Consider the following 15,151-nt stretch of genomic DNA (forward strand, 5'->3'; position numbering starts at 1 on the left):
AGAAATGGTTCCAAGTTTTAGACAGTAGTATAATGTAAGTACACAAAAGAACATAAACAGAATAAAAAAACACTAAAATTACACTCAATATAATTTACAATTTCTTTGAAACAAAGTTAAACTGTTATTTTGAAAGAAACTAGTTATGTAGCTTTAGGCAAATTAAACCAGATCACAGTAGACTCTAGATCAATGTCTTTCAAATTGGGAATCACACTATTACTGTTAATAACATCAATTTAGTGGGTTGTAATTAGCATTTTTAAAAATAAAAAACTAGAACATATCAGATTGCACTATATGTTCTAAGGGTTCAGAATCAATTTATAAAACATAGACTTGTTTGCCTTATTGTGTCATGTTTGAAAAAATGATCAGATGACCTAATAGTTCTTTATAGAATTAAGATTACCAATGAACACAGTTAAGTGCAAAGCAATCATTTCAAAAAGTATTAGTGCTAAAAGATCTAAAAGGAATTGTAAAATAGCCAAAGTTAGGTATATTTCCAGAACAGGTGTCCTCAAACTACGGCCCGCGGGCCACACACATGCGGGTGTTTTTGCCATTTTGTTTTTTTACTTCAAAATAAGATATGTGCAGTGTGCATAGGAATTTGTTGATAGTTTTTTTCAAACTATAGTCTGGCCCTCCAACGGTCTGAGGGACAGTGAACTGGCCCCCTGTTTAAAAAGTTTGAAGACCCCTGTTCCGGAAGATACCAAGGTCAAGATTAATCATTTAAATAATAAAGGGTGAAATCAGTTTGATAATGAAAAATGAACACTATTATGAATTAGGGGGGGAAATTCTCAAGGGATCATTCTATACTTACCAATGAATGCAGTAACATTTGGATTAATTATTCCACTGGGTAAAAGATGAAAATCATACTCCACGGAATCTACAACAACTGTGTGGCCGGCATTATTTCCTCCCTGAAACATATGATGGGAAATTGAACCTGACAATAAATATGACAAGTAATAGATCTCCTTCCAAAGGAAATTAATGATTTCCTGCTAAAATGTCACTATCACTTAAGGAAACCCAAGCATTTGTCACAAATACTAATTCTTTGGAGGCTTTGTAATAGTTTCACTATCCTCTCTCCATTCCTCACTTCTGAAAACTGGAGAATTCAGGTTTCTGGAAGATGGTAAGACATGCCCTCTAAAAAGATTTAAAAAGAAAAGAAAAGACCACAGGGGACAATTCGTTTTTATTGTTTTGGGCACTCACTATGTAGGACACGTAGTAATCTAATTAATTATCCATGATATTCCAAAATAAAAATCCCTAAAATAGAAAAGGGTAATCCATTCAGTTAGCCTCACTTGATATAAATCCTATATAATAAAAGGCTAATATACAAATCGACCTAACGGCAGAATGACCAGTCACTATGACATGCACTGACCACCAGGGGGCAGATGCTCAATGCAGGAGCTGCCCCCTGGTGGTCAGTGCACTTCCAAAGGAGGAGCACTGCTCAGCCAGAAGCCGGGCTCACAGCTGGCAAGCACAGCAGTGGTGGTGGGAGCCTCTCCCGCCTACCAGCAGCACTAAGAACGTCTGACTGACGGCTTAGGCCCACTCACTGTGGGGAACGGGCCTAAGCTGTCAGTCGGATATCCCCCAAGGACTCCCGGACTGCGAGAGGGCACAGGCCTGGCTGAGGGCCCCCCCGCCCCTCTGAGTGCACAAAATTTGTGCACCAGGCCTCTAGTATTCATATAATTCCCATGGTCTTAAGAGTGTCAAACAATTTCCTGACCTGACATTTGTATTTTACATGGACTTATCAACTAGCAAATCTCCCAAGTAACTACCTCAAATATTGGCTATCCTGAGACTCAAACTTTTAAATTTATAAATCAGTCTTGTGAGTTTGGTTAGTAACAGATCCCTGGGATCTACTCATCTCTGGATAACGCAATACACTAGGTCAAAGACTCTCTAAAGCTGGGAATCATACTGCCAACCCAGGGTGAAATTTCCCCTCTGTGAAGCTCAAGACTAAACAGACAATTAAAGCAAAATTTGAAGTCAAATGATAAAAATTAGGCACAAAGCAGACAATATTAAGTGACCAGATACATTTTCTAATTTCTAAGTTTAAAAATGGGAGAAAACACAAATCAATTAATTAGTTTTAAACTTCTATACAATTTTTTTTTAATTCCAAAGTAAACCACATACTAGGAATATATTTGCAACAAAAAGTTTGACATTTTCGTGGGACATTTTTAAAAATACCCATCAAAATAGTATCTCCAGAGAATGACTAGTCTAACTTGATCACAAGACAATTTTTGCCAAAATGAATGTTATTTACATTTTACTAAATCCTTACCAATCATGAATTCAGAAAAATGGTCCTTCAAAAAAAGCAAATGCCCATTTACACTGTTTTGCACTGTACAAAGCAAAGAATCCCTGTTTGAAGGCTACTGTGTGTCATGTATGTTTAAAAACAAACAAACGACTTGACAGTGGTGACCTATAGTCTACAAGATGACAGGTGGGAGGCAAGACACAGGAAGACAGAAGCAGGAGTGTCAAGCAATACCTCCCGCACTGGATACCACCAAGGGCACAGGTGAATACTTCTTACTATTTATTTTTAACAGGAAACATCTGCATAGGATACGAAGGCACAGAGGATGAGCAGTATTCCAACCCGACCCTGCCCTTGTTCCCTGGACAAGGCAACCAGGTACCACAGGTTTTGTGTCCTCCCAGAGGTAATTTTGCATATACAAACATATTTACGTACTAGAGGCCCGGTGCACGAAAAGCGTGCACGGGTAGGGTCCCTATGCCTGGCTGGCAATCAGGGCCCATCAGGTTCCCCACCTCCTCCTTCCCTCGTTGCCCACGCACCGCCACCATGCAGTTCCCCCCACCTCTTCCCTCCCTGCCTCATCGCCTCCTCCTTCCCTTACTCCCTCAGCGCCCCGCTGCTGCCGCTGGTCGCCCGCCATGTTCCGCACCACCCCCCTGGTGGTCAGCGCATGTCATAGCAAGCTATCAAACTCCTGCTCTCCCTGTTGAACTCACAAGGGACCACTTTGCATATTAGCCTTTTATATATATAGAAGATTGTTTTATTCCATGTTTACAAATGTGAGCAAACTATATACACCTGGGCAGCTTGCTTTTTTTAGAGCAATCTTAGAGCTAATTCCATAACTTTGCAAACAGAACTGTCTCATGCTGGAGGCTAATTCCAGCAGGTCATAAATGCAAGAAGTTTCATCAAAAGGTTGATGGAACCTTGAGGCTTCAGCAGGGCTGAATACATATTATTGCCTACTGGAATGGCCGAAGGCAATTCCCCAACCTGAAGATCTGCATATATTATTGCCTGCTGCCAGACAGCTGAGGGCATTTTAATCTACATGTTATTGCCTCCTGCTGGCCAAACACCTGAACAGCTGAACGCAGTTCCCCCAAAACTGACAATGCCTCTGTATACTAAACCTTACCCTTTGATATGTGTATCTGCTTAGCTTAGGGCAATTTGTGTTAATAAAGAGCGAGGGGTCCAGAGACTCAGGGAACTTGGTTCCTACAGCTAAGCTCCTCTGGCTCCCCCATGGATTACAAATTTATATTTCTAGTCTCTTTATTAATTTACGCCGCAGCGCCTTCTCCAGATTCCTGAACCTTTCTAGATGCTGGATATCACCCCAGCAGTCTCATTCTTTTAACAGCTGCACTATACTGTATTCCTTTTTATATGGACACATAATTCATTAAATTTGTCTCATAACAGAAGCATTTGGGTTGTTTGCAATCTTTTGTCATTTTGAATAATGTTACAATACACTTCCCAGTACATACTTTGTTATTTCACACTTGTGTAAGTTTATCACCAATACTGATAGAAGACTCCTAAAACAAGTATTACATACCAAAAGGACATACTGGTCTGTCCAATTTTTCTTTAGAGCCCAGAAAAATGCTAATTTGCTATTACAATTATTTAATTCTAAGTTATTATAAATCACTAAATTTAATAAGTGCTTACTAAATTGTTATAAAGTATTAGTAACTTTGAGACAATCAATGAAGCATTATTATTTAAATTAAAACTAGCTTTTTAAATAACCTATAATTTGCTTCATATAAAAAACAAACTACTCTGTAATTTTTGGAGTAGACCTTAAAAGTAAGCCTACTACTTTACACAAATCATCTTTACAGATATTAATACAATCATTTGGTGAAACAGTGACTAACTCGGTGGTGCACAGTGGTCTTGTTGCACAACCAAAACCTACTCTCTGAGATAATATTGTACAAAAACAGGCAGTATTGATGGCAACAACCATAGTGGAGAGATGATGGCTGAAATGTGTGTGTGTTTGAGGAGGTTGGGATTGGTGTGACAGATGACTTTAGGGGGATAAACTGGTTTAATTCTTTAAGCTCTCCCAAGGTGGTGGTTTAGGCTGGAAAAGTTCAGCTGCACACGGCTTGAAATCACATTTTAATTAACAGCTTGCTCACTCAAACATTAACCAACAGTTTTCAATAACCCATGTCTTATTAAGGATAACTACAGAGTCTTAATCTCATTTAAATTCTGCTTTAGTATGAAAATGTGGTTACATTTACCCGATTATCCTAGTAAGGAGCTAGGGGAGAAAGTGTTGGGCTGGTCAGATAAGTCTACGTGGTCACAGAGCCCTATGGGGATGGTGGGTGTGGTAGCTTCTAACCATGAGGCACAGGCTGTGCAGAAAGGTGCTCAGAGGAGCTGAGTGTGAGCTGCGCACAGAAGCTCCTGACAAGGTATCTCCACAGAAGCTGAGTGTGAGCTGCTCACAGGAGCTCCTGACAAGGGAATCTACATATATTATCAGGTAACAAGCCCACCAAGAATTACAAGGGCAGCTGCTCTGAACTGCATGTACATTCCCCCGTTTGTGATGGAACTGCTTCTCACATGGGCAACTCTATGAAGTGTGCACCGGCATATCTAGCAAGGATATATTCATTTAATCATGTCTAACGATTCTCCTTAATTAGCAATGGCCACATAATACTATGTAAATGATAGGAGATCAGTATTTTTTGTTCTGTTTTTAACAGAGATGCAGTATTCCTTACTCATTCCAAAATTTTCCCAAGCCAAACTTGGTGAATCAACCCCCAGATACAGTACTAATCATATATTCATATTAATAGTTACTTGTAACTATCTCTTGCTGCTTTGCTAAATTCCCAAAGCACTATGATCCCAGTCCCTCCTGTAGCATTTAACAACACCTTTTTAATCAAGGCTGTGTTTTCTATGATTTAACTAAATTTAAAAACAACACAGAAAATGTTCAGTTAACTGTTATACAAGGAGGGCCTCAATGGCTCTGAGGTTCAGTCCCCCTTTTTCCCACCTTTACTCTTACTTTGCAAATCACCCCTCTGGCCGAGCCATTAGATCCAGCAGGGAAACCTGACCCCAGCAGGGCCAATCCAGCTCCGCTCTCTTGGGCATTTGATTTGAGTAGAGAAGAAGGCACTTAGGAGTTAGAGATGCCAGTCACCTAAGGGCACATCCTCAAGAGAAAGGCCGCCAGTCCCGACCTTTGACCCCAGAGCTGCCTTTGGGGCTACTCTGAGGCGGGGCCATCCCGCTCTTCTTTCAGACAAACCCCATCTTGCTTAAGACCCGGCTCTTTCCATTGTTTGCAAACAAAAAATCCAAATGACTGACAAAACAAACGCATTTCGACAGAGTATGTAGACAGCTGGCTCTTTAAGTTCACATCTTTCACTAAAGATAAATACATATAAAAATGATTAACTTCTAAACTTTAACACTTATGCTGTGCGGAACAAAGCTCATGGTACTGCAGAATACAGGGGTGCTTTCTGTACTGTCCCCAGCCATGCTTTTGCTTCCCCATTTGATTTGAAGCTTTACAGAAGTCAGAAGACAGTGTTTTTGAAATTATTTTTGATGGCTCCAAAGAACCAGAGGTTGTCAAGCCCAACTGTGGAACAGAAGTTTAGAACCAGAAGTGTTGTTATGTGAAGTTTCTAACTAAGAAGCTCCAAAGGTCCAGAGGAGATTAAAAAAAAAAGGTTTGGAAGGGAATAAAATAACCTTAGTCTGCAAAAGTGCCTCCTAATCCTTAAATTAGTTTGCTATTAGGTCTTTCTCGTCCCCCATCACTCCCCAACTGACTTCCTGCCCTGACGTGTTATGAGCCTGAAACAATGGTCTCTTTGCAGCAACAGTGGAGGCCCCGTGTCCAGGGCTAACACTCATGCCCATGGCCCAGAGGCACTTCTCAGGCCTAGAAAACAGTCAGTGTGTCTTCTCTTCCCCTTTCGCTCTGGATACAGGGGCACTGTGCTGGGATCATGCCGCTCAAAGTGAACATCAGTCAAGAAGTCCATTCTAGCCTGGTACTGGCATAAAAACTGGTCAATGAAACAGAATAGAGAGCCCAGAAATAAACCCACGTCTATATGGTCAATTCATATTTGACAAATGAGGCAAGAAAGTGCAATGAAGTAAAGACACTCTCGTCAATAAATGGTGCTGGGAAAATTGGACAGATACATGCAAAAACAACTGAAACTAGACTCCCTCCTTACACCAATATACAGAATAAGCTCAGAATGGATTAAAGACTTAAATGTAAGACTCAAAACCATAAAACTACTAGAAGAAAACTTAGGCAGTAAAATCTCTGACATTTCTCTTAGCGATATTTTTTCTGATATATCTCCTCAGGCAAAGGAAACAAAAGTAAAATAAACAAATGGGATTACATCAAACTAAAACGTTTTTGCACAGCAAAGGAAACCATTGGCAAAATGAAAAGAAAACCTACAAAACAGGAGAGTATATTCGCCAATGATACATCTAATAAGGGGCTAGTTAATATCAAAAATTTAAAAAGAACTCGTACTACTCAACACAAAAACAATCCAATTTAAAAATAGTATGAGGACTTGAATAGACACTTCTCTAAAGAGGACACACAGCCCTAGCCGGTTTGGCTCAGTGGATAGAGCGTGGGCCTGTGGACTGAAGGGTCCCAGGTTCGATTCCGGTCAAGGGCATGTACCTTGGTTGCGAGCACATCCCCGGTGGGGGGTGTGCAGGAGGCAGCTGATCGATGTTTCTCTCTCACTGATGTTTCTAACTCTCTATCCCTCTCCCTTCCTCTCTGTAAAAAAATCAATAAAGTATATATTTTAAAAAAATAATAAAAAAAAGAAACACAAATTGGTAGTTACAAAATAGTCATGGGGATGTATGAAAAGTATAGGAAACACAGTCAGCCATACTGCAATCACTATGTCTGGTGCCAGTTGGAATACTAGAAATATCAAGGGTAACACTATGTAATGTATACAATTATCTAACTACTAAGCTGTACACCTGAAACCAATACAAAATAAAACTGAAAGAATATTTTTTTAAAAAGGAACATGCAATCCAATAGGGCAATAAAATATATCCAATGTTGGTACTTGCTTCGACAGCACATATACTATAAAATATATATCTATAATAATAAAAGCATAATATGCTAATTAGACTGGACGTCCTTCCAGACGACCTTCCGGATGAAGTCCGGGCTGGGAGGGAAGTCTGGTCCCAGGTGCCTGCCGGAGGGAAGGAAGGCCTACTCTTGCACGAATTTTGTGCATTGGGCCTCCAATAAAAAAAAGAAGTCAGAGTTTGTCCTATAAACCACTGTGGATCAAACAGAGCGTTCCTATTTCTTGCCTAGTCTTCAAGCTTCCTGGGAACCCAACCATCTTTTGAGTCACTGTGCTGCTTTCTTAGTAAAAACTGTAAGACCTGTGTCTCTTTCAGATTAAACATTTCACTGTTGCCAAAGCTAAAAGACTTGTCAACCCACAGCAACAAAGTAATTCTAAGGATGACTTCTCTTTTGTGAAAACATTCATATAATTGCAATTAGCTTTTGATTTCAAAGTAGAGCAGATTAAGTTACTACCAGTAAGTTGATCAAATTAAACTATTCAACAGTAACCAGACACACTAGATAGGAAAACATACACAGGGTATCTGAATTTCTTTTCAGCAAAGACATCCAAGTGCACTGCTCATTATCTTTTAAAGGCTTAGGCTATCCCCTTCACCTCACAGTTACATACACAGGCAAATGTCACACATGGTAAAATTCTCAGGTACCTGTGTTCTAGGCCTTAAATTACCATTATAAAACCCTTTCTCACAATGAAAGTGGAAAGAGGCATCTTAAGATCCTAATTAAGAAGCTTGAGACTCTAGGTACCAAACTGGATTTAAACACTTACTGAACGAGGGTCAGAGATGATCAAGGTCATGGGTAGGAGGATCAGACATACAACCAACAACTGCCCAAATCAATGATGCCGTGCAACTTTGTAAATGCTTGGTAAAAACTCACCTACTCTTTCCATTTATGAATAAAAGTGTCAATCAAAAAAGTTTTCTCTCACAAATAAAATCCTTTAAAAAGGGTTTTAAAAGTTTGATAAGAGACAAAAACCCCATTTTAAAAATTTTGAAAGAAGAATTGTATCACACTGAATTAAATATAATTAAAGGTTGATTCAATGTAAAGTACCATCCCATCTTGGAGCCAGCGTAGCCATGGGAACTGTCCTCCATTTGCTGTTCTTTTCAATTGCCTTGACCAGGCAATACTGAATACCTCAATGTCCCTTTTCCCACTGATAAATTCTAACAATCCACACTGATATTTAGTGATTGTATTACATCCACTCTAATATTTAGTGTCAAAATCTGACATAGTTCCCAAAGGGTAATACAACTACCTTTGTATCCAGTTACAGTGAGTAAGCTATTAAGTATCTATCATTTTACCAGTTCATTCTAGATTTGTTCTAGGCACACACTTTTCCTAGAGATACTTGAAACTATCCAAGTAACCCACCCATTCCCACCAAAATTTAAAAAACAAATAATATTGGTTAGACACCACTGAGATGATCCCATACAATTTAAAATGTTATGCCTTAAAAGTAGAGATGGCCCTAGCTGGTTTGGCTCGGTGGCTAGAGCTTCAGCCTGTGGACTGAAGGATCCCAGGTTCAATTCTAGTCAAGGGCACATGCCTGGGTTTCGGGCTTGATCCCCAGTAGGGGACGTGCAGGAGGCTGCCAATCAGTGATTCTCTCTCATCACTGATGTTTCTATCTCTCTCTCCCTCTCTTTTCCTCTCTGAAATCAATAAAGATATGTATGTGTGTGTGTTTTTTTTTAATTTTTTTAAAGTAGAGATGATGGTATATTAAAACAGGCTTAAGTAGCAAACAACTTAGAACATCCACATTGACCAAACTTGAAGGTCTTCTGCCCTCAGCAGAGAAAAACTATTTACTAGAATTGCACGGCATTCAACTGGTATACGCTGAGGAAAATACTCTAAAAAGAAGTATCAGTTGCTGAAACTGGTTTGGCTCAGTGGATAGAGCGTCGGCCTGCGGACTCAAGGGTCCCAGGTTCGATTCCGGTCAGGGGCATGTACCTTGGTTGCGGGCACATCCCCAGTAGGGGGTGTGCAAGAGGCAGCTGATCGATGTTTCTCTCTCATCGATGTTTCTAACTCTCTATCCCTCTTTCTTCCTCTCTGTAAAAAAAATCAATAAAATATATTTTAAAAAAAAAGTATCAGTTACCTATTTTCTCATTGATAAAAGAGAGAAGACTTTAATATAAACTATTAAAGCTTTTGAACATAATGGTACCATGTAAAAAAATACTTGTTCAAATACTAAGTTCATCCAAAAAATGCTGGTGATTCCACCTTAAACTCATTCTAATAGTCAGTGAGATTGTCCAGGGAGTGTTAAAATAATTTACAGGACAGGGTGAAACTAATGATTGGGGTGATCCAGTCACCCAACAAATGTTGAGTGTTTACTTCCTCTCTGCCTCACACAGTACTGGGTGCCCTGGAAGAAAACAAACAGGAAACAAGTCTTCTTTCTGAGAAAACTACATCCTATTAAGGAAGGCACAGTAATCCAAGAAAGCAAGTTTTAACCAAGTATACAAAAACAACAACTGGTATACCCTTATGTACTTGGGAGATACTATAAACTATGTGTATAAAAGGCAACCCTGATAGGAGACACAGAAATAGCAATTATAAACCTGGAAGAATGGTTTTCCTTAAATGCTAATTCTCTACCATCTCCGAAATAATGGGCCGGGGTTTGGGAAAGTCATTTTAGCAGTAGCCAGTCGAGGCACTCAATAACACTTAAGTTGCTCTCTTTTTCAATTGTTCTGCGGTTTTCCAGGAGAAAGCCTGTTTGCTGCTGGTACGTCTTTTCTACTCAGTTACCACCTTTTAATAGCTGGTTTCAGAGCCTTCAGCCTCCTAGCCTCTAGCTACAAATTAACAGTTTTCCATTGAGTGTTTGTTTACGGCAAGCTTTTTTATATAACCAAGTGACAGGATACACTGTCCCTTTATAATTAATTTTAGTTAATATTTTCCCTTTATATTAACTTTTTAGCCCTGGGGGGAAGCACAAAGGGAAAAATGTTCCGGCTGATCCTGATCACAGGCAACGTCGTGTCTGTCCAGGACATGACGTATCCAGGACTTCGAAGCTTGCTTTCTCCAAGAACAATAAACAAGCCCTTGCTTAAGGCCTGGTATGAACTCCAATAGCTAAAATTTTCTCTGTGGTTTCTACACAACATGAAGGAGTTATGGTATAGTCTACTTAGGTGGAGCAGCGGTAATAAGCTTTCTAACAAAACTACTTTTGTGCCGCCAGAAAGAGGCCGTCCGATTCCCTTACTTGGACCCCTGGGAAAACCTGTAGTGGCAACCTTCCCCATGCCCATCCTGGCAATACTGGTTTCCGTAAGTTGTCCACTAGACCAGCGGTCGCCAACCTTTCGGACCTCATGGACCACCAGTGGTCCACGGACCACCAGTTGGTGACCACTGCACTAGACTACACTGAGTGGCCAGATTATTATGATCTCTGAACACATAATAATCTGGCCACTCAGTATATCCTATCTAATAAAGAGGGAATATGCTAATTAACCCTCACACTGTTGCAAAGATGGCAGTGCCCATAGCCAATAAGGAGGGAATATGCTAATTGACTGCCCCACCCTCAAAGATGGCGGTGCCCACAGCCACAAGATGGCGGCGCCCAGTCCCCTCAACCCCTCCCGGGCAGCAGGTGCGTGGCAAGGCCGGGCCCGCCCCCAGGCAGGCCCAGCTACTCCACGCGCCTGCCTCTGGAGTCCCCCAGTCCCCTCAGCCCCACAGCTGCCCAGGGCCAGCCCGAGGTGCAGGCAAGCCTTGGATGGTGGCTGCCCAGCTTGCCCAGGGCAAGCCCAAGGCGCAGGTAACCAGGGCCGGCTGAGGCTTGCACTACCAGCAATGGCAGCAACAGAGGTGTGATGGGGCATCGCCTTCTCCTGACCGCCAGGTCACTTCCTGCCCCTGAGGGCTCCTGGACTGTGAGACAGGGCAGGCTGAGCTCAGGGACCCCCCATCCAGTGCATGAATTCATGCATGGGTGGGGTTCGGCCAGCCTGGCCAGGAGGAGGGGACATAGGCGGCTGGCCGGCCTGCCTGCTGGTTGAACTCCTGGTCGAGGGGACAATTTGCATATTAGCCTTTTATTATATAGGATATACACTGAGTGGCCAGATTATTATGCGTTCAGAGATCATAATAATCTGGCCACAAAGTGTATATGCTCCATGGAGACACAATCTGTGCCCTTGTCAGCTTTTTCCCCTAACACCCAAAGTCAAATCATCTTCTGTCACCATATACTAGTATTGGCCCCCTTTACCCTTTACCACCTCCCCACCCCTTCCCCTCGGTCATCACCATGCTGTTGTCTGTCTGTCTATGAGTTTCAGTTTAATGTCCCACATTTGAGTGAAATCATATGGTTCTTAGCTTTTACTGACTTATTTCACTTAGCAAAATATTCTCAAGGTCCATCATATTGTCACAAATGGAAGTATTTCATCTTTTCTTATGGCTGAGTAGTATTCCACAGTATAGATGGACCACATCTTCTTTATCCAAACACCTAGTGAAGGACCCCTGGCCACTGTGCGTAATGCTGCAATGAACATAGAGGTGCATATATCAAGAGTATCTACCAAGTTATAAACAATTCCTTATAAATCCTGCATCTGAAATACAGGCCTTAAGTGCTATGGTGATAATAATGCCACTGGCTTTGCATCTATTCTTTCCAAAAAGAAAAAACATAGTGTGTTTTTTTTTTTAATATATTTTTATTGATTTCAGAAAAGGAGAGATAAAAACATCAATGATGAGAATCACTGACCAACGGGCTGCCTCCTGCATACCCCGCCACTAGGGATGGAGCCCGCAACCCAGGCATATGCCCTGACTGGGAACTGAACCATGACCTGGTTCACAGATCAATGCTCAACCACTGAGCCACACTGTCTGGGCCAGTTCTTCTTTTACAAACTGTATTTTATATTGAAAGAAATTCCTTATTTTATGGTTCCATTGTTGAGACATGGATACATTATGTACATACCTCTTCTGAAGACACAATCTGTACAAAAGTTGAGTTTATGAGATGAATATCACACAAAAAAATATTAAATTCTAACAAAGTACCTATTTTCAACAATCCACAAAACTTGAATCATCAAACAAGGCAATCCAAGCTCAAAATATGAGCTCTTAAAAGACACTGTAAGAATATAAAGATTTGAGGATTATAGAAGGAAGGTAGTAAGTCAAAAGTTTACAGGTGAGGCAAGCCTGCCTAACAAGTCTGCTCACCTGTTTCTCCTCTGTCTGCAGCTCACATTGGAAAGCCACACTTGGCTCCTTGTCAATCACTTCCCTCCAGACCTTCCCAGGACAGCAGAGCAGACTGGTCCAGGACCTCCTTCAAGCCTACTTTCACAGTAACCCATCTACAAACCAATGCTACTATTAAAACTGGAGATCTTCTCTAATAAAGGTTATAATGATACCACTCCCAAAACCTTCTTTCCAGCTACATAATGTAGCTCAACCTGAGCACAACTATTTCCAGATAGGAAGATGGCCAGGAGTGCGTGCAGGAGCAAACAGGCCGGGCTCCCTCTTTCTACCCAGCAAGGTATGTATTCCCATACTTCTTCCCCAACAGCATGGCCAGATCTGGTCTGAAGACAAAAGGAAGCGAAGGCTGGGCTCTGGAGCAACTCCAAGGCAGCGTGGGGCAGCAGTTCAATGCCAACACCTCCAGGAGTGTTAGTAAGAAGGTAGGTGTGTTGCCGGAGGGCTGGAGGAGCAGAACGGAAGGAGAGGTGATGGTGGTGCTAGTGAGAATACTAAGAGCCAGCTGGGCACCTACCTTAGCTGAGGAACGGCCAGGGTGGATTTCTGCATGCAAAAAAACACAAAACAGCCCTAGCTGGTTTGGCTCAGGGGATAGAGTGTCAGCCTGCAGACTAAAGGGTCCCAGGTTCGATTCCCGGGGTTGCAGGCTGGATCCCCAGTAGGGGGCATGCAGGAGGCAGCCAATCAATGATTCCCTCTCATCACTGATGTTTCTCTCTCTCTCTCCCTTCCTATCTGAAATCAATAAAAGTACATATTTTTAAACACACACAAAACAAAACAAAAACCACCAGATAAGTTAGAATGATCGTATTTAGCTTTCTACTTCCTTGTTTCTGCATGCTCACATGGTATTTATTCAATTTTCGGTGGAGAGCTTCCAATCAAGGGGGCCTACTAACTTGTCAAACATATACAACATGGCATCATCATACTGTGCCATGTATGTTCATGAGGAAGAAACATTCTGCGAACGAAACAGACTTCAAACGTAACATTACCATTTGTTTTGAAACGGGCTATTGCTCAACTCTCCCCGAATTTTGAAAGGGGTAATAGTAACAGGAGCCTTCACAAAGGCCTTAGCCTCTAGGCTGCTTCGGAGCAAACGGCAAATAGGAAGAAAGCTTACACCGAAAACCACGTGTCTCTCAGGAGGAAGTACATTAGGACCATTCTATTTCCCCAAAGTTCACTTTCAATGTCAGCGTAACGATGTAAATATTTCTACATACCAGCTCTGACATCCGGTATCTCCTGGCGTCACTCGGAAAAAGAACCGGGATTCCGTGCACGGGGACCAACAAGTGAAAATAACCTCCCCTTAATACTAACACACAGAGGACGGAGCCCAACCAGGGGGCCATTAGGGGCCATTACCCGGTCCACAGCCCCGCGGCGGTTCTCCTGTCAACCAAGTGGACGCGAGGAGGCCACGATCTGTTAGCTCGGGGCCCTGCAGGTGGGGGCCATGGTGGGTCTGGATTCCGGGGCATTTCGGGACAATCCACTCCCACCTGATTCCCGAGTGGGCGGGTGGGTGATGGGAAGGAGGATGCCGGCCAGTTCCTCCGCCGGGAGAGTCCGGAGCAGGCCTCGGCCGGTAGCTCCTCCAACTCGCCCCGCATCCATCCCCGCGCCGGCCCCCAGTCCTGGGCTGAGAGCTGGTCCCCAGCCCGAAACCTGCTACCCCCGCCGGGCATCGCGCATCTCTCTACGGCTTCCCCCCCCCCCCCCTCAAACCGCATTTTCCTCCAGAGCCACCCCAAACCCCGCAACCCAAGACCCCCCACCCAGGTCAGGGGTCTCTGACCTCCCGCCATTTCTCCAGGTCGCCGCAGCTCCCAGCAAGAGGAGGGGAGCTCAAGGTGACACCTGGTTTTGGAGAGAGGATCCAGGTTCTGGGCCCGACCTCCCGGGCCCGGCTTCCCGTCTCGGAGCCCGGTCGCCTCACCTGGCAGCGGCACACGATGTCCGCGTCCTGCGCCAGCAGATCCACCACCTTCCCTTTGCCTTCGTCGCCCCACTGCGCGCCGAGCACCACCGTCACCCGGTTCCCTCCGGGCCGCGCCCTGGGGCGGCCGCAGTCGCCGTTGGGCAGGGAGGATGCTGCCGGGTGGGTCTCGGCCAGCGCCATGGCTCCGGTGACGCGAGGAGAGCCCGGGGGAGAGGCGGACGGCAGGGAGTGCGCGAACGGAACTGCTCTGCAGCCCGGAGCCACATGCAGAGGAAGCGGCAGCCAGCGGCGGCCCCGCCCCGGCCCCGCCCCCGCCGGGCCG

General features: G+C 43.3%; 1 protein-coding gene across 3 annotated transcripts in view; it reads right to left on the reverse strand.

Annotated features, from left to right (window-relative positions):
* Positions 1 to 15,151, reverse strand: part of ADSS2 (adenylosuccinate synthase 2) — a 36,585-nt gene extending 21,434 nt beyond the window's left edge. Inside the window, exons 1-2 of one of the 3 annotated variants that reach the window (XM_008149847.3) lie at positions 14,827 to 15,151; positions 836 to 938 (exon numbers count right to left, since the gene is read on the reverse strand). In XM_008149847.3, the coding sequence (XP_008148069.1) occupies positions 836 to 938; positions 14,827 to 15,009 (286 nt within the window). In that variant the 5' untranslated portion in view covers positions 15,010 to 15,151. The remainder of the gene's footprint in view (positions 1 to 835; positions 939 to 14,826) is intronic. The other 2 variants (XM_028158101.2, XM_054712972.1) reach the window with 2 other exon arrangements.

The sequence above is a fragment of the Eptesicus fuscus genome, chromosome 24, assembly GCF_027574615.1.
Source record: "Eptesicus fuscus isolate TK198812 chromosome 24, DD_ASM_mEF_20220401, whole genome shotgun sequence".
Classification (NCBI taxonomy): domain Eukaryota; kingdom Metazoa; phylum Chordata; class Mammalia; order Chiroptera; family Vespertilionidae; genus Eptesicus; species Eptesicus fuscus.